Source organism: Mya arenaria, chromosome 1 (genome assembly GCF_026914265.1).
Source record: "Mya arenaria isolate MELC-2E11 chromosome 1, ASM2691426v1".
NCBI classification, from domain to species: Eukaryota; Metazoa; Mollusca; class Bivalvia; order Myida; family Myidae; genus Mya; species Mya arenaria.
In genome coordinates this window covers 25,913,901-25,938,803 of record NC_069122.1, presented here as the reverse complement: position 1 = coordinate 25,938,803, position 24,903 = coordinate 25,913,901, and the positions used below count along the sequence as shown (strand labels likewise).

The 24,903-nt window shown below is 36.1% G+C and overlaps 1 protein-coding gene across 5 annotated transcripts in view; it reads left to right on the top strand.

Moving 5' to 3' along the window:
- The window catches only part of LOC128237482 (5-hydroxytryptamine receptor 1D-like), a 267,463-nt gene extending 244,234 nt beyond the window's left edge, over positions 1-23,229 (top strand). For all 5 annotated transcript variants that reach the window (XM_052953092.1, XM_052953161.1, XM_052953224.1 and 2 more), the window contains 2 exons: positions 3,473-5,447; positions 21,407-23,229. In XM_052953092.1, coding sequence (XP_052809052.1) covers positions 21,476-23,053 — 1,578 coding nt within the window. In that variant the 5' untranslated portion in view covers positions 3,473-5,447; positions 21,407-21,475 and the 3' untranslated portion in view covers positions 23,054-23,229. The remainder of the gene's footprint in view (positions 1-3,472; positions 5,448-21,406) is intronic.
- The last annotated feature ends 1,674 nt before the right edge of the window (positions 23,230-24,903 follow it).

Genomic DNA, 24,903 nt, shown 5'->3' with positions numbered 1-24,903 from the left:
GGTTTGCGAGTTATACACCTTGCACTTGCGTTCACATGGGGCTTAATATGGTTTGCGAGTAATACACCTTGCACTTGCGTTCACATGGGGCTTAATATGGTTTGCGAGTAATACATCTTGCACTTGCGTTCACAGGGGGCTTAATATGGTTTGCGAGTAATACACCTTGCACTTGCGTTCACAGGGGGCTTAATATGGTTTGCGAGTAATACACCTTGCACTTGCGTTCACAGGGGGCTTAATATGGTTTGCGAGTAATACATCTTGCACTTGCGTTCACAGGGGGCTTAATATGGTTTGCGAGTAATACACCTTGCACTTGCGTTCACATGCGGCTTAATATGGTTTGCGAGTAATTCACCTTGCACTTGCGTTCACAGGGGGCTTAATATGGTTTGCGAGTAATACACCCTGCACTTGCGTTCACAGCGGGCTTAATATGGTTTGCGATGAATACACCCTGCACTTGCGTTCACAACGGGCTTAATATGGTTTGCGAGTAATACACCTCGAACTTAAGTTCGAATTAATGGACGAAACCGTTGAATTACCGTATTGATATGAGCACAACCGAAACTGCAGGGACTATATACCCCAACTATGATCTTGTTTATGACAAGACAACTATGACATTGATCAAAGCCCGTCACACACTTGACGAGATAAACAACGCCATAATACTACGGCACATACAACGTATACTACCGAATAAATGATGGGTGTTAAATGGTCATTAAGTCCAGAATGTCTCGTAAAAATTGGTTTTGTAAAGCGATTTCCACAAGGAACTAAACATATTCAAAAATAAGTGTTTTAAAGGACCACTTTTTGATGTATTTGACCAACAATGTAATACTTCATCATATTTCATTTCGAGCACAGTATATGAAGACGAGTAACAAAACCGTGGCCATGTTCTGCCTGAAATCATATATCGCTATTGGAATCAAAACATTGGAGTGGAGTGTTCTGACCTTGTTAGGTGTTGTCTCCAGGGAAATATGCGCGTGCAATAGGTCTGCTTAATATTGATTAATGTTGTTGTTTCATCCATCAAACTCTTTCAAAGTGTTGCAGTTGTAACTTCAAAGGTTTCCTAAGGTTGGCTTTGGTGATATGTTGATGTGTTGATAGGGCTTGTAGAAAACTCCTATCAGAACAATTAATTTGATCAAACATAAGAGCATGTTGTAATTATTCAATACAGTCGTATAATAATTATTGAAAACGCCAGATCTAAGTCAGCACCCGACCCTCAAAAATAGAAAATAAGACAAACATGTTACATGGCGTTAAAACCTCATTCATTACAAAAAAACAACGCTAGGACAATGCATTGCACAGCTTTTATGTTTTTTATGAGTACTTTAAAGAATGAAACTATATTGTGTAGCAGAAATTATTATGAAACAGGAGGGCAATATTACGATGCACCTCCGCCAATACAAATGTAATTACAAGACAAATTGGAAATCACGACCTGAAGCCAGGGAACCAATGATGGCTCATATGTATGTGGCCCCTTGGACATTGAATGGGTATTGCCATTTAATTATATCAGGTGATGGTAGCCAGAACAATAACAGTAGTACAAACACTTGATAACAACATTGTCAATACAGAATGAGTATTTAATTATAATATTTACAGTGACATCAAAGTTTATTGACAAGCGTTAAATGAGGTTTGACCTCATCATTGATATTATATTATCGGTATTGTTATTAGATTCACACCGTTACTGCACGTTACTGCAAACACAGAGTCTGTATTAAGGAAGATCTGCTCGTTACTGCATACACAGTGTCTGTATTAAGGAAGATCTGCTCGTTACTGCATACACAGGGTCTGTATTAAGGAAGATCCACTCGTTACTGCATACACAGGGTCTGTATTAAGGAAGATCCACTCGTTACTGCATACACAGGGTCTGTATTAAGGAAGATCCACTCGTTACTGCAAACACAGGGTCTGTATTTAGGGAGATCCACTCGTTACTGCATACACAGTGTCTGTATTTAGGAAGATCCACTCGTTACTGCATACACAGTGTCTGTATTAAGGAAGATCCACTCGTTACTGCAAACACAGGGTCTGTATTTAGGAAGATCCACTCGTTACTGCATACACAGTGTCTGTATTTAGGAAGATCCACTCGTTACTGCATACACAGGGTCTGTATTTAGGAAGATCCACTCGTTACTGCAAACACAGTGTCTGTATTTAGGAAGATCCACTCGTTACTGCATACACAGGGTCTGTATTAAAGAAGATCCACTCGTTACTGCATACATCCTTGAATGTATGTGCAACCAAATTCCTTTAAGACCTATTCTGTAGTTATGTTTGACAGCATGTTGAAAGACAAAATGTTTGCTTTATTGTTATCTATTTTTTAAAAGTGTAACATAAACTTCACCTTTTCACAATTTGAACATAATCACGGTATTATCGTTTTCCTGCCGTTTTATGTCACATTTCCTTTGGTTAAAAATTGCTTATATTTGTTGAAACAAAGCACGTGACTAGGTTTTGTTTCAGAATGAAGTCTTTAAAACATGATTAGCAGTGGTCCTACACTTACTTTATAAGCGGGTCGCTAGATAATGCATTTGATTTAATACCTGAATTATTGCTCAAGACTTAACAATAAATCAGCGTGAGAGGCCGTTAATTCGACGCCTTAATCTGTATTTGGATCGTGTGCAATTATTTCAACATTCATTGATGTTTATACGTTTGAGCGGGCCAATGACAATCGAGGATTTTTCAAATTTTCTGCTTATTAATTATACGTGGATCGAGTCTGACGAATGCACCAACAACAGTTAAGTCCAAATCTAACGACCTTCAGGAAATAGAGCGAGCTACGTACGTCCGCCCTACTTTCTGTAGATTGCCAAAATTGAACTCTAACGTATACTTTAAGTTACTTTAAGTTCATGTGCAATTTACACAGAAATTTACCCTGACTTTGTATCTGCTCGTTCGTTGTCGTTTTCTTATTACATATGGGTGTATTTCCTTATTATTTATCATATGTCGGATGAATACTAGTTTAAAAGATGCACCTCGTATACTATTTGCTTGCACTCGATAACTATAATTATATGTAATTTATACAGGGTTTGAGGTTTTTCTTATGTTTTCGTCTATTCATTATATCTCAAAACGGAACGACTAGTAGGCGGAGCTTCACCGTTCAGTAACTAGCACACCGATATTAAGCTGTGCGTTGTCATTCAAAACAATTGTGCAATTTCTATAGCATTGTTGTGGGTGGAGCTACTATAACTTAAACCAGCGCCTGCTATTTAAAACCGTGAACCTTGCGAGAAAATATTGCAAATGTCAAACTTCAAAGAATGCTTGATTAGAACGGAGGCCTGTAGCTACATTTAATCACACGGTACCACTAAATTGCAATCAGCCAATGACTTCTATAGTTAATAATGTATGTGTCTAATTTCAGTCACGTCCATTGAGAGGATGTAATCGGAGAGAAACAGATCTGGCAGGCTGGACTGTGTCTCCCGGCGCTTCTTGAATGCAGTGACGAACACCAAATTTAGAGTTCAGGATAAAACGTTTGCCGTTTGAACGCTTCCAGTGCGAATACTCGGGCAGACGTTAAATAACTCCGACACGCAGACGTGAATTTTTTATCCGTTAATGTGCAGATGTGAAATGTGTTTTGATTCGACTGTCGTTTGAACGCTCCGTATGAGAATACAGTTTCAGACGTGAAAAACGTGTTTGCATTATACTGCCGGTTGAACCTTTCCAGTGACGATACTTTGGCAGACGTTGGATTACTGTTCAAAGCAGCCGTAAAAGTAATTCATTTATGCAGATGGGAAAAGTGTTTTATACGATTGTCGTTTGAACGCTTCAAGTGAGAATATTTCGACATATGTAAAATTACATTGAAAGCAGACGTAAAAAGCAGTTAAATAAACTATGATGATTATGCACGCGGTGTGAAAAGGGACTAGCGGAAACGCACCGCCGTCTACAAGTATATGTATTTACGAAGTTTCACAATAACGTACATGATATTTGGACGCTGAAATATCCTCTAACATTTTTAAACTTATACCAGAATTATGTCTGCACCAGAGTTGAAAGCATATAAATAATTTTGTCAAAATTCTAAAATAAATTTAAGGTCGCTTAGATCATATATGAAGACACTGAATATCGACTCGAAAACCAAAATAATACCCCATCAAAGAAAGTGAATATCAATACAAATTTAATATAGCTTTGACTTCAAAGGAATTCTCGAACAAATGCTGTGAAAAAATAACCACACTTTTTGCAAATCGAATTGAAGATCGGTATATTGGAAAGAAGTGAATAATAAAATAGTTTAAGTTTTCTGAGACGACGTACGTAAATATATGGACTTTGTAAAATCCGAGAAACAGGATATGAACCAGCCTGAGTAGTTGAGGACAGTTACTTATTGACATAAGTTAGTGAAAAATAGTTTTACATGGTATATACTATTTCATTCAGCAGCTTACTCGTCTGGCTAGCTTATAAGTATATCCTCTACAAGGTCATTGCCTTGAGGTTGATAGCTCTTATAAAAACTATTGTTATGACGTTCTATTTCATATCATTTCAGTTTCTCCGTGAGCGTGTTGGATTCTATTGCAGGCATCACTGTCCCGCTCATAAATAAACAATAATGAATTAAATATGCATGTGGTGACGATATAAAGGCATGAAATCGCGTAATATCTCGGACATATATCGGCCCTTGGTTCATATCGGTTATTAATTAACTATAGAGCATCTCCGAGCAACGGAGACCAAAGGGCAGTCTTTGAAAACATTTGTTTCCTTCGAGAATGTCAACACGATAAGGCTGATTTGAAAGTTACGCAATTTTGAACATGTTCATGCTACGTGCGCATTCATATAGATAATTGCATGTCAGTCAGTGTTTAAAGGAAGTCGCCGTCGTCTCAATATAACTAATTACGTGATTGGAACATTTTCGGAGAACAAACAATGCAGCAGGAGATACCAAGGGGAACAAATGATCTACCGCTGGACCAAGGAAGTGTCTTGTTGCAAATTATTTCAAAGTGAATGGCGTTAAGTAATAGACTCCAATCACGGAACTTGTATTCAAACCAACTATGTCAGCGGTGAAATTGCTATATTTGACTGGAGAATAACAAACAATTTACGTAATTTATAGCTTTTTGGTGTAAGAAAACGTATAACACTAAGATATCGGCTGAGAAGAGCCGACAAGCAGGGAGCGTGAACGAATATTAAAACGCTACACCCAAAAGAGAAGAAGAGAGGTATTTTATAGCTGGTCAGGAAGTCAAACACACAGTTGACAACCCTAACTACGTACGCAGTGATCAGATAGTTCAATACTGTTGATGGATGGTCATAACAGCGCTGTTGTTGGACATACAAAGGTTCGTACTATTGTTATACTGTGCTATTTTGTATAATCGGTTAATTAACGTCTCTGAAGTTCTTACGAAATTTGTACATAAATTATGTAAATTTTAATTTAATATACTTAATTTTAATGATTCCTGAGATTAATATCAAATTACATTTCTGCGGATGAGATAAAATCATAGACAATTTTTCACTTATTTTAACTGTTTCTTACTAATTAACTTCAAGATATAGAATCTAGACTACATGATTAAACTACTCAAAAATTGAAAAAAAAGTAAAAACGATAAAATATTTCAAATATTGAGTTTTATATATTAATATAACAACATTTAAAGCTTATCGTTTCATGTGCTACGCGTATCCGACGAGTGTTTGTCTTTAATACTAGTTTAAAATATGTCCTTATACACAAACTCAATAAATATTTATGGCGAACGTTGGTTTAATTGTATCTACACCAGGGGGAAATATTGAGCATGTAAACGTAGCTTATGTAGTCACTCGTGGTATTTGAGCCATGATTATTGATATTCTACATTTAATGTGTATACATATGTTTATCAAGAGTTATACAGTGATTTCGAAATGATAAATGGATCAAAAGAATACATACAGCTGCCTCATGTATGTTGATATTGTTTTCTAGTTGTTTTATTTGCAGCAGATTTATTTAACAAAGGGTAGTTTTCTTCAATAGTTGATAGAGTGGGAGGAGTATTTCTTTGATAGATTACTGTTTCAATAATTGAGTTGTTAAATGTATTTTTAGGGTTTTGAATTTGACTCGCATTGCCCTAAGACTGGTAATGGCGTTATAATTGACACCTTATTGAATAACTTTCAAACGTCCGCTTCAGGACAGTTGGTAAAGGTAGAGAGAGAACGCTCAAAAATGCTTTCAATAAGCAATCCTGGAAGACGACAATATAGCAAGTTATGAATGCCTATCGCTGTTTTCAAAGTTCACATGGCAATATAAGTATTTGAGTTTTAGGAGAATCAAATGAAGACTTACGCGAAATTGGCGTTATTCACTGTGTTTTAGCTTTAAGTAATACGCAACCTTTTACCTATTTTAGTTTAAACTAATTTAATTTACAACGATTGTGAAACAAGCTATTTCAACTTATATTAATTACTCTCGTTGGCACGATGTTGCGCAAGAGTGTGGTCTTGTGTTGTGGGGGAAACCGGAGAACCCGGAGGAATCCTATTTGTCCGGGTTGGTGACCACTAACCAAACTCACATGCGCCCGAGCCTGGAATCGAATCCGGGTCGCCTTGTTGAGAAGCGAGTGCGCTAACCACTGCGTTAACCGGACAACCAAATTACCTATTTTGCTTCGACATCTAACAGTTCCTATGTAAACAATAACGTGGATCCCGTTAGAATAAGAAAAACATATGATTTAGATATTGTATTCAATTTATGACTTTGTTTTTCAGTTTCACTGCGGACATGTGTTTGTGCAGGTAGTTTTTCAAGGTCCTTGATATATGAAGAAAATAACGCTAAAAGAAACTGGAAAGCACTAATGAAATTAAGCCGCTGATTTATTCTTGGATTTATTTCTCTAGCGTATTGATTTCGTTTATTTTGATCTTTATCATATAACATGGTGGAATAAACTATTTCCAGAATAAGTGAACCAATATAGAGGACTGCATATGAGCGGACTTAATTATCATTTAAAGTAAAAAAATACCTAATTTTAATCGATTTATATACCAAATTGTATACTACAACGATAAATGTTGCCCATAACACATGTAGGTACAAAAAAATCTGCTTGTGAACATAGAAGCGCTAAGAATAACGGGGACTGAAACCCATTTATTTCCCTTGACCAGTGTATTGCTGGAAACTCTCTCTTTTATTACTACTACATGTATATCATATTTACAGTGGAGATGCGCTGGTCAGTAATTCCCTTGACCAGTGTATTGCTTGAAACTCTCTCTTTAGTTAACTACTACCTCATATTTACAGTGGAGATGCACTGGTCAGTAATTGCCTTGACCAGTGTATTGCTCGAAACTCTCTCTTTTATTACATACTATTTCATATTAACAGTAGATATGCGCTGGTCAGTAATTCCCTTGATCAGTGTATTGCTTGAAACTCTCTCTTTCATTAACTACTATCAGATATTTACAGTGGAGATGCGTTTGTCAGTTATTTCCCCTGACCAGTGTTTTGCTGGAATGTTTCTCTTAATTTACCTACTATCTCATATTTACGGTGGATATGCGCTGGTCAGTAATTCCCTTGACCAATGTATTGCTTGAAACTCTCTCTTAAATTACCTACTATCTCATATTTACAGTGGAGATAGACTGGTCAGTAATTCCCTTGACCAGTGTATTGCTGGAAATTCTCTCTTTTATTACCTATACTGGTCAGTAATTCCCTTGACCAGTGTACTGCTTGAAACTCTCTCTTTAATTACCTACTATCTCATATTAACAGTTGAGATACACTGGTCAGTTATTTCCCTTGACCAGTGTATTGCTTGAAACTCTCTCTTTTATTACCTACTATCTCATATTTACAGTGGAGAAACACTGGTCAGTTATTTCCCTTGACCAGTGTATTGCTTGAAACTCTCTTTAATTACCTACAATCTCATATTTACAGTGGAGATACACTGGTCAGTTATTTCCCTTGACCAGTGTATTGCTTGAAACTCTCTTTAATTACCTACAATCTCATATTAACAGTTGAGATACACTGGTCAGTTATTGCCTTTGACCAGTGTATTGCTTGAAACTCTCTTAATTTACCTACTATCTCATATTAACAGTTCAAATACACTGGTCAGTAATTCCCTTGACCAGTGTATTGCTTGAAACTCTCTTTAATTACCTACAATCTCATATTTACAGTGGAGATACACTGGTCAGTTATTGCCTTTGACCAGTGTATTGCTTGAAACTCTCTTTAATTACCTACAATCTCATATTAACAGTTGAGATACACTGGTCAGTTATTGCCTTTGACCAGTGTATTGCTTGAAACTCTCTTAATTTACCTACTATCTCATATTAACAGTTCAAATACACTGGTCAGTTATTTCCCTTGACCAGTGTATTGCTTGAAACTCTCTCTTTAATTACCTACAATCTCATATTTACAGTGGAGATACACTGGTCAGTTATTTCCCTTGACCAGTGTATTGCTTGAAACTCTCTCTTTAATTACTCCGAACATATTATTGACAAATTTCATATTAACAGTGGAGATGCACTTTTCAGTTATATATCTTGACCAGTGAACTGTTTGATATTCTCTTTAATTACTCAAGTGATTTTACTGACAAATCTCATACTAACGGTGGAGATGCACTGGTAATATTTTTCGCATCCATAACTTAAATATATATATATATAAGTCAAAATTTTAGTATTCTTCCAATAATATCGCGTCGTGCCAATTTTTATTCATTTCGTAGTGAAAATGTTTAACTTTGTAATTATTTTCGGAATTTGACAACATATATTTCAAAACCCTCTGTTTTTCACCAAACTCATTCATATGCCTTTATTAATTGGATTCAGTTTTTTTCAAACGTTTGGTGTAAAACATTGTTATTTTTCTTTCAATTCAACTGAATGATATGAATTGATCGCTTTCTCACAGTTAAGGAAACAGTTTCCTAAACTGCTCTTGCAACTGTTGCATTGTTGATATATTCTTATTTGATCTTCGAATACATGCATCGTGTGGATATATTTGAGTTTTGTTCTTCACAGCAAGGGTTAAAGGATGTTTACATAGCCGACGTTGCCGCCATACCGCTCTTAATACAATGTCTAAAGGTTCTCGATATTTGCATGCTAAGTTTCTTGCAAAATAGTTAGTAATATGGTGTGCACACGACGTTACATAGTGTTAATTCGGTAGGAAACAAATGTTCATGCTGTGGTTTTATTTCACACCAAATCCTCTTACATGTACTTGTAAAAACTCGGAAACCACGAAATGATTTGATTGGATGAAATGCTAACAGGCAGGGGATATTGCCACTTTATTTTTTGTGTTCTTAAATGGAAAAAAAGTATAATAAAATTTCTGTCCTAAAATATTTAGACATTTATTTTGATCAGCTTTCTTTCATGGTCATAGATAATAAATATTATAATGTTATTAATTAGGTGATTTCATATTGACCTAGTTATTTGTCCGAGGTTAGCTGTATTTGCCTGAGCCCGAATGGTTAAAAACATTCTTTTAACTTACCTTTAGTTCACAGTGAAGCTGTATTTATCCCTTTAATATTCATTCATGGTATCTGCTTTGCTAGACTTGACTTTGCGGATTTTGACATGCATCCTTAAAGTGACATTGCACATACTTATGAATAAACCACTGTACGTTGTAAGGAAGCATGTCTTTTCGTCTTAATTTCGTAAATTGTTTGCCAAAACGCCAAATGTTTCACCTTCGTCGTCCATTAGGTTACACACCACCATTGTTATTCCCTATATAATTCAATGTAAAATTATAATTTTTAGACAACATTTAAAGGCATTTCGAGCGAATGCAGGCTATGATAACCACATAAATTCTTAAAATACAAGCTTTAAATTAACTTTTAAGCCAATAAAAAAGGGGGGTCAAGTTATTCCTAAGAAAAATCACTTCACTTGAAAAACAAACTCTAAAATTTGCACCGTCCGCCATGACAGTTCTTCCAAAATGACCTTTCAACTATAGGGCAGCGGTTTATGCTTTAATCTCTACTTTAAATGATAAATCAAGCAAGAATAGATACTTAAGGTATAAAAGTTTCAGGAATAATGATATTTTTGATTTACAGTGTATTGAGCATGTGAAAACATGTCTATCAATCATAAGAACATTTTTTTTTTATTGAGAATTTTCCACACAACGGAAGTACATATGACGTAATGGTGACGTCATTCCCATAACTAAACCCGTCCCTGCATTTTTTTATGAAAGACACTTTCGATTAGTCCTTCATACATAAATACACCCAAAGCTAGCTCAATCTGATAGTCTGTGTCAGGTTTTCCAGTTTCACTGCCTGTCACCCAAGTGCCTGTGCGTCTGTATTTTCTAAGGCGTTTCGGCCCAAAATGCCTTTCTTTGAGGTTTTTCAACTGAACCTTGACTCAAATGGCATTCTTAGCATCAAATGGGGCAGTTCTACACATCTTTGCACACATTTCAAGTTCTCGCAGTCAAATCTTCACCAAATTTGGACATTTTCAGTGCTCGTAAGATTGCAGACGACTCATTTTTTAAAAAAAAGGCGGAAGTTGTGAAAACCAGGAAATAGCATATTTTGATCAACCGGACAAGATAAATGCATGCAATTGTGAAAATTTGCCAGAAATAGTGAAATGCAATACATTTCTTACGAAAAATAACACTTTTTAAACAAAGCAGTTTGGTCCCTTTTAGGTTACACACCACCATTGTTATTCCCTATATAATTCAATGTAAAATTATAATTTTTAGACAACATTTAAAGGCATTTCGAGCGAATGCAGGCTATGATAACCACATATATTCTTAAAGTACAAGCTTTAAATTAACTTTTAAGCCAATAAAAAAGGGGGGTCAAGTTATTCCTAAGAAAAATCACTTCACTTGAAAAACAAACTCTAAAATTTGCACCGTCCGCCATGACAGTTCTTCCAAAATGACCTTTCAACTATAGGGCAGCGGTTTATGCTTTAATCTCTACTTTAAATGATAAATCAAGCAAGAATAGATACTTAAGCTATAAAAGTTTCAGGAATAATGATATATTTGATTTACAGTGTATTGAGCATGTGAAAACATGTCTATCAATCATAAGAACATTTTTTTTTTATTGAGAATTTTCCACACAACGGAAGTACATATGACGTAATGGTGACGTCATTCCTATTTGTGTCGGTGTACAAAATCGTAATAGTCGTAAAATCCACAAACGGGTTAAATACAACTGTAAAACTAATATCAAACCGTACAAGGTGGTTCAATCATTCAATAGGTTCAAGTATTCCAAATAGGTTTATACGAAGCACAAACTTTTCAAAACAGTCGGAAAACGAAAAACAAAATGGCTACCTCTAAAAATAATTTTCGGCATATTTCTCATATAAGGCGAGTTTCGACAGCTAATGAAAATGGCCCATGTCTCTAATCCTATATTAGGCGAGTTTTTTATCCAATCAAAACGAAGGAAACTCATATTAGACGAGTTTTGTTGATATTGGCCGAGTTTGGTCGATACTAAGCGAGTTCTGGCATATATTGTCTTCAATTGTCTGGTATTGGTAACGCAATTGTCTCTGTATCTTGCCAAATACGTAATATTTGATTAATAAACAGTAAAATATAGGGTCAGTATAGCTACAGGAATCGTGCCGGACCTCATTATGGACAGTTATAAGCTGCTCAATACTAAAAGTGACCTCATTCCATCACCGTCGAAGCTTTAATTGCCAGTCCTCAAACTATTTATAGACATTTCACAGTATGTACTATTATATGTGTACTGTTCTCGAACCTTTCCCTATAAGTCGTGCCATGCTATCAGATAGTCTTGTATACATGGTCATAATTCACAGGCTGTGTCAGGAGAGGAGCTTCAGTGAGAAATAAACCTTATTGTTCAGGCTTAGGTATGTTTTTTTGTGAATTTAGGCTTAATTTTTTATATTTGCGCATTTAAAATCGTTCAAACGTTACTTAAATTTATTTTGTATTTATATAATATGTATATGCATATTTATATATTTATTAAAAAAAGTATTTTCAAATATCAAAGCAAAAGCCAAAGATAAATGTATTTTAGCTTAAACCTTTTGCAAATACATTGTACATCTAGTTTAGACTCTTATTTAAAATACAAGTCTGTGTTGAGAGATAGCAGCCAGGTTTTACGTTAACATGAACATTTGAACACAGTAAAATCAAAATTCAGCTGAGATTGAAGCAAACACATGCCTTATCATCAGGGGCGATCACTGTGCTAAAATCGACTCTGTGAACATTGGCAGCGGTGCACCTACCCTCCCTGTTATAGAACAGTTGCTGTTAAATTGATATTGCAATTTTCATTATGTATATGCAATTGTATTCCCGACATATCACGCGATCTAAATTATTTGAAAGGAAAAATAAAATGAACATTTTTTCTAGACATTTCTGAATTTCCTACTTTCCTCTATTGTAGGCAAAGTTTGTCTGATTTCAGATTCAGCTTCGTCGCCTGTAATGAAGTAGTGTTAATCCGGTTTGCATTAAAACAGCATAAAAAAAGTAAAAGAAAATAAAGGATTGACAAGAAAAAGCACGACCAAATATTTTCTTTAACTAAGTCCGATAAAACGACGCCGTGGGAAGTATTTGGCAATAATGTGTCAACTGATAAAATAATAACTGGCGTATTGAAATGGTTTATGCAATTCAATCCGAATGTACGTTGTATACCGTTGGTATTGGATGTACGCTCTGCGTCATCACAGCAACCTGTGTAAGTGTGTACGTTGTATACCGCTGGTACTGGATGTACGCTCTGCATCATCACAGCAACCTGTGTAAGTGTGTTCGTTGTATACCGCTGGTACTCGATGTACGCTCTCCGTCATCACAGCAACCTGTGTGTGTTCGTTGTATACCGCTGGTACTCGTTGTACGCTTTGCGTCATCACAGCAACCTGTGTAAGTGTTTACACTGTATACCGCTGGTACTCGTTGTACGCTCCGCTCTGCGTCATCACAACAACCTGTGTAAGTGTTTACGCTGTATACCGCTGGTACTCGATGTACGCTCTGCGTCATCACAACAACCCGTGTAAGTGTTTACGCTGTATGCCGCTGGTACTCGATGTACGCTCTGCGTAATCACAGCAACCTTTGTAAGTGTGAACTCCATATAACATTTGCTCTCGATGTTTAAGATTGCAATGCGCCATAACAATAACCTGTGTAAGTGCAAACCTTGTATTTGATTTTTAGTGTAAAAAGTTTTACTTTCACCAAGGACTGGACTTTGCTTATCCTTAGACCTCGTTTTGGTTTATAAATTATAATTAAAGTATTTCATTATTTTGTTATGTCACTGGAGAAAGGTCATTGTATTGTCCAATAACAGTATGTTCATGTTATTTACATATGACAACGTGTCTCCAGCAATAATCTCAGATTGACAGTGCTATGATAATACTAAGATGTATTAAAGTTACCGTTAGACAAATAACATCATCTTTAGAAAAGTGCATGTAACACATGCAGTTTATGTTAACTTTCCAAAGATAAAGAAGTAAACATGTGGGTAAAGTACATTTCATAAATGTTACATACCTTAGTCCAGCTGCTTCTGTATTCAAAATCAATAAGCACACTCGAATATAACCCGATGCATGTTTTACTGTCACGTACAGGTGTTGTAACATGTCAGATGCCTGATATTAGTTCTGCGTCATTCAAGAATATCCAATTAGGTAATTACGTAATTTTCGATCGACTATCGTTTAAGCTCACCTGAGCAAAAAGTGCTCAGCGTGTGCTATTGTGATAGGGTGACTGTCCGTCGTCCGTTATCAACATTTTCCTTCAAACAACTTCTCCATCTAAATAACTCGCACAATATCAACCAAACTTTACAGGTTCCTTGGGCGGTCCTCTTCACAGTCCGTCAATAAAAGTGGATCCACGCAGAACTCTGGTTGCCATGACATCCGAAAGGGAATCCTTCTTCTCAGAAACCGTTGGCCCGATTAAATAAAAAAACATCACAGAAATGTTCCTAAGGTGACCCTTAATTAAAATCCTTCAACTTATGTTCATTCGTAAAAAACATGGCCGTTTTGGGGCGGGTCTACTTTGAAAAAAAAGAGAAAATCTTTCCTCAAAACTATTATTAGTATTACTATTATCAATATTTAGTATCTATTATGTATTATTATTTTTATTATTTTATTGTTTCACATTCTTTGAAGATTTGACATTTTCAAACTTTATGAACTTATTCACAGTGACAGTGTGCTCTTTTGTGACATACAATACTAAGGGCCATTACTCTTACTGTAATGACCCTTAGTATTGTTTTTTAACAAATACATTAAAACCTCTCTTTTCCGACCACCTATGGGACTTTGAGAAAATGGTCATAATAGCAGGTTGGTCTCTTTACTGAGTTTGTAGTGATTCCGGGGTTGTGCATGGTCAAGTGATGGATACAGTAGATTCTTACTATGTATTGGTATTGCGCAGTTCATATGTTAGTTTGGGATTCATTAAGTACCAGGTAACATGTGCCACTATTATCACAAATTTCGAGCTATAGTTTAAGTCTGCATTTGTGGCCGAGTGAATATTATTCTCAAGCAGACAAAATACATAAAAAGTTCTGATATTTATTCATTACATCATACATTATTCAAATTTCAATGAATAACATGTATAAAAACATGTATCATAACATGTATCAAAACCTGCACTCAAGTCCTTAGGCCAGAGTTTTTTTATCATTAGATTTACGGGAGATTTTTAAAAAAGTTGGGTAAGGAGGAGGAAATAAAAATAAAAATAAAATGCATAAAATGTCCCGAAGGAGAAATAAATAAAAATAAAATGGATTTTTCTTCGATTTTTTTTATTTTTTAAATCTTCTTATACCTTACTTGTGTCAGCTTTTTCATAGGCTGAACAAAGGGTGAAAGACAACCATACAGTTTCAAAAGCATAATTAAAGATCCTTTTAAAGACTGAAAATATTTACCTTAACACAGTTCAAGCGCTTATTGAAATTAATGCACCAGTCAATTGTAACCACGGCACCCCAGGTCCAGCCAACTCCGGGTAAAATCCAATCAAAAGCATTAAATCAATTAAAAAAAACTCAATTATCAAACTCTTCCGTGTTTTTCACTCTAACCAAGACCTCTATCATAAAGCGGCTACATGGAACTCTTAAAGTATTCGGTGATCGTCCTTAAACTATGACAAGTGTTGTAATCCTTATCTATGTTGCGTACATTCGTTCATAATGGTATACGCCCGTTTAAAAGGTGATCTGCGCGTTTGGGTTTGGGTGTATGTGTGGCGTCCAGTATGTTGTCCGATTAATAACCGTAAAACCCTTTGTCCAATCATAACCAAATTTGGTCAGAATGAGTATGGGCATAATACCTCGGACGAGTTCGATAACTAGTGAAATCACTGTAGACACCGCATAGTTATTGATCTTTAATTATATAAATGTCTAGAGCACCATTAAAGTTTTACTCAGTTGAGCTATATAGTGCCATCTTGTTTTGAGAAACAATATTGTTTTTTGCATCATAAGTTTGTATAATATGTTTTAATTATCGCTTTCCGCGTACATTTCGATTTGGCGGTCATAATCTAAACAACTACTCCTATTATAACACCTTGCTCACGGGTAGTGTTTCACTTAAGGGAAAAATAAATTCCTGACACGTTTCGCGCCATTCTTTTAAATACTCGACAACAACTGTTTAAATTCTACAACATTGAATCTTGTGTGAATATAAGTATGTTTTACCTAGAACGGTAATGTGTTGTACAGTATTTAAATAACAATTCATTTTGTACGAAATAGAATGGAATAGTTTTTATGGATTTCAACATACGATTCATCATCCATCAACATGATCATACATTAAAACAAGGAATTGTAGTAGATGTGTTATATATCACGATACACACACACACTATTGCCAAAGGCAGTAGTGGTGTCGCGGTTATATTCTTCCATCTGTAATACGTAATTCGTTTTCGCGAGTAGATGTTCACTTCACTACCGGTACATTATAATTTCTTGTTTTTTCCAACGTCTATTAAACAAGTACAAGTACATATTGTTCCGCGGTCGGGCATTATAATACAAGACCTTCATATGTTAAATGACTGGTGTTCGTGTGTTTATGGTCATTAATCATCGATTGATATACATACTGCTTACATGTATGTGTATCAAGTGTTAAATATCTACAAGTGATGATTTTTGTGTACTCGCAAAACATACCGCAGACCACATGGATTTGTGTAACGTAAGTTGGAAAGTGTAGGAGGTTGGAACGTGTAGGAGACTGATATATATGATATCATATATAATCTTTTTTTTCAATAATATGTAAGACGTTTCTTTATTTTGCAAATTTAAATGCGATTTTATGATTATATGTTTGTATTGCAGAGGTTTAAAAGTGAACATTCTGTACTAAGTGTTAATTTCTTTCCATGACCACGTGCTTGTTTCTACAAAAATATACTGATTTGTTTCCAAACTAAGGGAGATAACTGATGTACTACAAGTAAATGGAATGATGGTGGTCAGTCTATTGCAATTAAATTTAATTCAATTCAAGTCGAAAAGACGTTTACGTAAAAATAATGGGTGTATATTCAGCAAATATGGATTGTATCGATACTTCCATTTGATTTTGATATATTTTGAGCATTTTCGTTAAAATTAGGCACTGGAAGTCGCTCGTCAGGATTTAAAATTATATATTTTTATATATGATTGAAACCAGACAAAGTTTCGTAAATAGCGTTTTGAAGCATAAACGCTGAGTATGATTGTGATACAAGGTTAGCATTTAATTTATTCAATACAAAGCATAGGTCTTCACCAAGATGATCTTGTAATAAGATTAAGAAACTTATTTTATTATTTGTAATGCACCGGTCAGTTGTAACCACGGCCCCCGGGGGTATACCCGGGATAGCGGGGGAAATGGGCCGTGTTTTTACCTTTCAGGTGTCCCCGCAGTGCCGGGTGAATGCGGTGGTTTTGTTCCCGCAGTGCGGAGATTTTACCCGGGGTTGGCTGGACCGAAAGTCAAAGTCCCCGCTATTTCCCGGACCTGGGTGTGTGTGTGGGGGGGGGGGGCGTGTTTACAACTGACTGGTGCATAATAATTTGTGTATTATTTTAAGTGATAGTACTTTTATATTTTTCCATAAACTTTTTTTAACAATGAGTTTTACTGTACATAATTACATGAATTTAATTCAACATATCAATTCATCTATCTATTTAATGTATTGTTAAGTCGTGTTTTCCAGACAAAACATGTTTAATATCCAATCAGTTTTCATCCTGTATTCACTGCTGAGGAAATATTATTGACACGTCAGCAAACATCCGGTGATTATGTTCGAGAATGATATCATTGTCCTTCTCACGCCATGAACAATGGACCGGTAATCGTAAGGCCATACAAACTTCCTAATGCACGTCTGTTCTACGAAGACAAGAACAGGTGTTGTGATAGCATTTGCGTTGTTGTTATCGATGTTGTTGGTGGTGTCGGTGGTGTCTCTTGCGTGAACAAACTTTGACGTTGACCATAGCCTCAACTCCTTCAAGATATTCAGGCATTCCAGTCGCCATAATGACATTATAAATCAATGCCTGACAGGTCTCAACGCCAAAAGACAACAACACAGATTACAAAAATCAATACTATATCGTTATCAATAAACGATCGGGTTACCGCCTTGGGAAACGTAGTGAACGTCAATGTCATATTTCTTTTAAAATTCAAAACACTGTGTGTTGTTTGTTTCCGAAAACCAGGTCCAAAACCTATCCGTTCGGATATTCGTTCGATTGGTTTAAACATACTTCATTGGGCAACGATAAACCACATGTACACTATGATATTCAATATGATCCAGGGGCGGGGGGGGGGGGGGGCGTTACAATAGAGATCTTAGTCGATTTAAGTCGTAATTTGAAATTATCATAGTTCCGTAGTTTCATAATTTTGCTACATATTTGTGTGGATTGAACTTTAGCCAACATTAAAAATGAAAACGAGGTTCAGGAAATAAACAAGATCTATGTATTGTCATTTGTGAAGCTTATACAGATTTGAAATAATTGAAGATACGACTCAAATCCTTTATTGAAATGTACCTCAGGACTGTAACGGTCGAAAACAACTAGTAAACTTGCTCCTTTCTCTTCTGATTGATTAAATGTTACAGAAGTCTGACGACCCTCGGAAAGAAAATTGTTATATTTCTTTTCGATGATCGTGTACTTTAAGGCTGTATTATAGTGCTAAAACAAAATACTGACATTTGAATACTTACATTTGAATACTGACAAAATAATACTGTAAATCGAATACTAACAATATAATAGTATCAAAAGAATACTGACATTAAAATAATGACAATCGAATACTGACAATCGAATACTGACAATCGAATACTGCATTCGGAAAATCGAATAAAAACAATATAATACTTTCAAATTAGGAATACTAGTACCCCTTTAATGCCTTTAAGTAGTCATTAATCGTAATTGAAATTAATGCTGTGACATTTCTTTTCATTCCATTGGCAGAGAAGTAAAGATAAAAAACAAATTACTAATCGGGCATGCCCTAATTGTCAGGTGGACAGTGAACGAAATCGTTCACGAATATTCCATTTCCGTAAAAAGTAAATTTATTAGAGCCAGAAAAATGTGATGCAAAGACGTGGATGAATTTACTGTAAAAAGAAGAATGACAAAATTAAACGTTTTCAGGAATATTATTTAGAATTACGTTATGGTAGAAAGAAGTGATTAAAGTCCGCTATAACTGCTGACAACATCCCACATTTACCCAATGCGTAGCAATTACATGACAAGTCTAAATCGAATTTCCGTCTTTTTATTCCGTAAGAAATCAGAAATAAATGGAATTATTTTGCTTGGTTATAAAATTTCCACGCTCGACACGCTTTAAGCTTTGTTAATTTGTTTAATCGCGATGGGAAATGAGAAATGGATCGACCTCTCCATGTTAAGTGAAAATTTATGTATTTAAAGAACAAGAAATAATAAATCTGCGGGCTTCTGGTTATTGAACTGATTTCCCATCAGCATCCATGCATTAGGGACCCTGGTAAGAGTGATCGTTTATCTCCACGGAGCTTGAAGGACTTTTGCATGGTCTCTCGAGCGTTCGAAGTGTCATAACATGAAAGTGGAGAAAAGAACAATGCTTACCTCTTCTAAATTGTTTGTATTGTTAAAATAATTGTTTGCATCACGTAACGCATCAGCAAATGTTATTAGAAATCACCGAAGGTGACGCCAGTCAATTTCATGGATATCGCAAAGGGAAACCAATCTAGCAAACAGAAATAAAGGCACTCTCATCACGTGATTGTTGTTGTTCATGTTTCACGCTACATACGGGTAACATAATTTGATATTATGGCTAACGGCCGGATCTGGTTAGGATATGCTCTTTGATGTATTTGCTTCAAAGGCTTGTTGTATAAATCATGAACGGAATTCAATTAGTTTGCCCATTTGCAAGAGTGATCTGAGTTGAATGTTATGACACCATGTACAGCCTTATTGAATGTTATGACACCATGTACAGCCTTATTGAATGTTATGACACCATGTACAGCCTTATTGTGGCCGTTATGGTAGCTTTATGACACCATGTACAGCCTTATTGTGTCCGTTATGGTAGCTTTATGGTTCCGAATCTTTTACTTACAAATGTCCAGAATGTCTCGTTTCACAACTGGTACTTGTTGTTGAAAAAAACTTGTTAGTACGATTGGCGTTTTGGTTCTTTAATTATATTTACAGGGGTAGTTAGGTTTAACTTTTAAATGTCCATTTAAGAAACATGTAGTAACAATTGCAAGTACGGAATTGAGAATTTGGATAAAAAGTCAATTTACATTGGTTCATTCAAAATCCAACGGAAAACAAGCTAAGAAAGATTACACAACAAAGGTGCTAACTGTGAAAAGATTGTGATATATTTGAAATATAAGTTAGCAAGCAATAGAGATTTCTTTAGCAAGATTTTGGAGTAGTGTGGTTACTTTATTGGATAGATAGAACTCTAATATGGAAATCCATTGAAATATATGACTAGTAAAATTTAATGTACGTTAACCATTCACAATTCCCATATGTCTTTTATCTAATTGTATTTATATTCAGGAGTGAACTTTACCACAACTTCAAAAGTCAATAACCAACATAAAAACAATAAATAATTCAGTTTTACTGCAATTTCGAAGCGAAATAAATTGATAACTGATTATTATAATCCACAGCGACCGTGCAAAAAAATGCGTTAATTTTTTTATATTATCGATATCTCTAATTGAAATACTTTGAAATAATATAAAGTAGCTTCCACACTTGCTCTTTTAAATATTTACCCAAGCTCAGGTTTCCTCATTGGCAGAAGCAAAAAGAAGAATTCGTGATAGCCTTTAAATGAGGTATTGACATTTCATTAATAATTATATAAAAATGCACCCTGGGAATGACGTGTTGTCAGCCGGAAAGCGGTCTGTTAAGTAAAACAGCAGGAATTTCACATGTTTCTTCGACAGACCGTCAGTTAAATGTCAGGAAAGTATGACAGTTGATTGGCTCACTGGCGTCATCGGGATTTTATAACAACAACGCGAGTCCACCAGTGCTGTACAATAACAAACATTTATTCTATCGATGGACTTCGATTTAAAAACAAGAATAAATGAATTGTATGAATAGACTTAACTTTTAATGTTATACTCGTTTGAGAGTATACTAATTAACCATTAGAGCGTTTAACCTTACACCTATTTGGGAGAGATTCAATTATTCGGTGATATATGGGAATTTACGGACTGGAAATTCCTTAGCGAAGTTGTTTAGCACAGATATTAAACCTGCTTGTGTATGTAATCTCTATAATTGAAGTTAATATTTACGACATAACAGTTGGTTTATAATATACACTTAAAAGGTTTCTAACACTGAAATTAGGTGATATGACTTTTCTTTAGGTATCTCTAAATTGATACCATTTTTTTTCGTTTATAACGTATTATTAACGCTAAAGCTGCGTTAAAACTAATCGTTTTATTCTAGTTAGAGACACAGTGTTAATGATGTTATGCTAAACCACTTTGTAACGGTTTAATAAAACTTTATACTCATTATCGTTTCAGATGATCTGAGTTCCCGTTTGTACATACCGTTTACCAGCGTCACAGTCTGAGGTCAACACCAGTGTTACCATGGAAATCGAGAAGGTAGCGCCCCTTTCAACGTCGACGTCAAATTCCTGGGCCCTGAACGAGGTTCATGGCCCCATGACGTACACACGTGTGGACCGAATCTCAAAAGATGCGTTTTCTACAGAATGGGTCAACAGTACGCCGCTAGGGTTCACGTTAAGCACCGTTCTGAATTTCACGGAACATATGGACAATTTAACCATTACGGTTGCGGCAAATCAGACGGAAGGAATTCATGACGGATATACGCATGTGCCAAAATATGACATACCAGTCATGGTTGTGATATGCATCATATTGTCAGTGTTAATTCTAGCTACAATTGTTGGTAACGTCTTTGTTATAGCGGCAATACTTTTAGAGCGGAGTTTGCAGGGCGTGTCGAACTACTTGATATTATCCTTAGCCGTGACGGACCTGTTGGTAGCTGTGTGTGTAATGCCGCTGAGTCTCGTCAATGAAATCAGCGTGTATTGGTACCTTGGTAGTTATCTGTGCGATTTCTGGACCTCGATGGATATTTTATGCTGTACGGCGTCCATACTCCACTTAGTTGCCATCGCCCTTGACCGCTTTTGGGGCGTTTCAAATATCGATTACATAAGACGACGAACAAAGAAACAAATCCTGAAAATGGTAGCTGTCGTCTGGTTGGTGGCGTTCTCAATCTCAATCCCGCCTTTGTTTGGATGGAAGGAGGAGAGTAATAATCCTGAAAAATTTGGCTTCTGTATCATAAGTCAAAACCTTGTATATACGATATTTTCTACCGTAGGAGCCTTTTATTTCCCTCTTGTGCTAATGGTCTTTCTCAATTTCAAAATATATATTGTCGCAAGGTCGCGGATACGGAAGAAAAACTTTATAGGCAAAAGTAAGCCTGTAGCAAGTACGTTCACAAACGCTGACATGAAAACGTGTGGACGAACGTCATCGTGCAGTGACGACGACTATACAATATGTAACGATTCAATGGCGGTAACGACGGCTCTTAACGAGGAAATGCGGTATTCAGACGCCGCAAATGGAGGCGGCCTTGCACCGCCTAACAACTCTAGTTATTTGACGGTTCCCGTTGTCAATCAATCTCACAGTCGGCGATCGAACGGACACGTTGAACCAAACGATATCAGCTGTGTAACCAACGTGACTGATTTGAATGATACCGAAATGGCGACATTTCAATCAGTGGTCAACACTGGTCCTGTTCAGCTTCCGTTAAACAAAACAGAAAACAATAATCACAAACACAATCTATTCACAATGAAAAAGAAACGGCGAGAAGCGGACAGGAAACGTAAAGACAAGTTAGAAATGAAACGTGAACGTAAAGCTGCTAAAGTGTTAGGTATCATAACGGGGGCGTTCATTGCGTGCTGGCTGCCGTTCTTCATACTAGCAGTACTGGCCCCTTTCTGCGGGCAACATTGCAATATTCCCAACGACTTGTTCAGCTTCTGCTTATGGCTTGGATACTTTAATTCTGCGCTTAATCCGATTTTGTATACCATTTTCAATCCATCATTTCGTAAAGCTTTCCATAAAATCATTTACGGTAAATACAGATTAAGTGGGTAAGAACTAAATTTGTTTAAAAAATCGTAAAACATGACGTTTGATATATAGTTTGATATTGCCACTACAATGTATCTCCGTGTTTTTCATATGATGATGCGTTTCCTTGTGCAGTTCTAGTGTTGCATGAATTGGTGTTAAATGATGCGAGAAAATGATATCATTATAGTGCAATATGAATGTACCATCTTTTCAAAAATATATTCTTAATACCTAACGACTTGTCTTTATTCACAAATGGTGATCAGTTGTAAATGCTTAAAATGTTTATTTTTTATATAAATAAGTTTCATTATGGCATGATTTAGCCATTATTATCTACAATTTTAAAGAAATGAGTCGAGGTATCGTTATAGCCATGATGCAGTCAGCGGACACCGTTCACGTCGTCGGCGTCACACTAAAACCTAAGTGAAAGGGATTTCTCATACTGGACATCGGTAGAGGTTTTGCTCAGGACGCGGACGAGTGCATGAGTCTAAACTATTCAGATAGTATATTAGTTATTGTCATGATCGATTCAGCAGTAGACATGCTACTAACCGGGTATCAATTACTAAAGAGAGTGTATATGTCGAGTGGTGCCTTTTGGTCGACTGAAAAAAGAGGACAAGCGTTAGCGACCTCTTGTGTGGCCTTTCTTTAATCTATCTCCTTCGGATCCAAATTAAGATTGACAACTTGAACAACATTTTTGCATAGAAGACTCAGATATATTTGCGCATGCTGTACTTATGGAGTAAAACTCATTAAAAACTAATTGGATCTTAGATAACTTAACAGATGAAAACGTCACGTGATATGACAGCTAGTAACCTCCTGTATAAGAGTTGCATTGATTTATAGATTACTCGAGATAATAAAGATGCACCCATAAAAAATGGATGTTTAGAATACAACCTTCATTTTCAGCCAATGAACATGTTGATAGAGTATCAGTAAGTACTAGGCTTAATCATTAAGAATTTCAAATGTCACGGCTGTGTTAAGGTATGCACTGATATTAGCCAATGAAGTCGTATTCTAAGTCAGTAAGATGACATGAAGTAAAATCTTAATGATTAGGAAGGGCTACGTTCACTCCGCCAATTCTTCATCATTGATTTTTTACTTCGTGTCACCTATAAATAATATAAAAACATGAAAGATCAACGCAGTATGGTTAATTCGCTGATATAAAAAATTTATGAAAACCGGCCAAAACTCTGGCGCACATGAAGAACTTTTTCTGTAATACCGGCCTAAACCGTAGCCTACATGAATCACTAATTATGTGATACCGGCCTCAACCCTACCGCGCATAAATCACTTGTTCTGTGATACCGGCCTTAACTCGAGTGCACTTGAATCACTTACTCTGTAATACCGGCCTCAACCCTAGCGCACATGAATCACTTATTCTGTGATACCGGCCTTAACTCTAGCGCACTTGAATCACTTACTCTGTAATACCGGCCTCAACCCTAGCGCACATGTATCACTTATTCTGTGATACCGGCCTCAACCCTAGCGTTTATGAATCACTTATTATGTGATAACGGCCTTTACCCTAGCGCTAATGAATCACTTATTCTGTGATACCGGCCTTAAACCTAGCGCTAATGAATCACTTATTCTGTTATACCGGCCTCAACCCTAGCGCACATGTATCACTTATTCTGTGATACCGGCCTCAACCCTAGCGCTCATGAATCACTTATTCTGTGATACCGGCCTCAACCATAGCGCACATGAATCACTTATTCTGTTATACCGGCCTCAACCCTAGCGTTTATGAATCACTTATTCTGTTATACCGGCCTCAACCCTAGCGCTAATGAATCACTTATTCTGTGATACCGGCCTTAAACCTA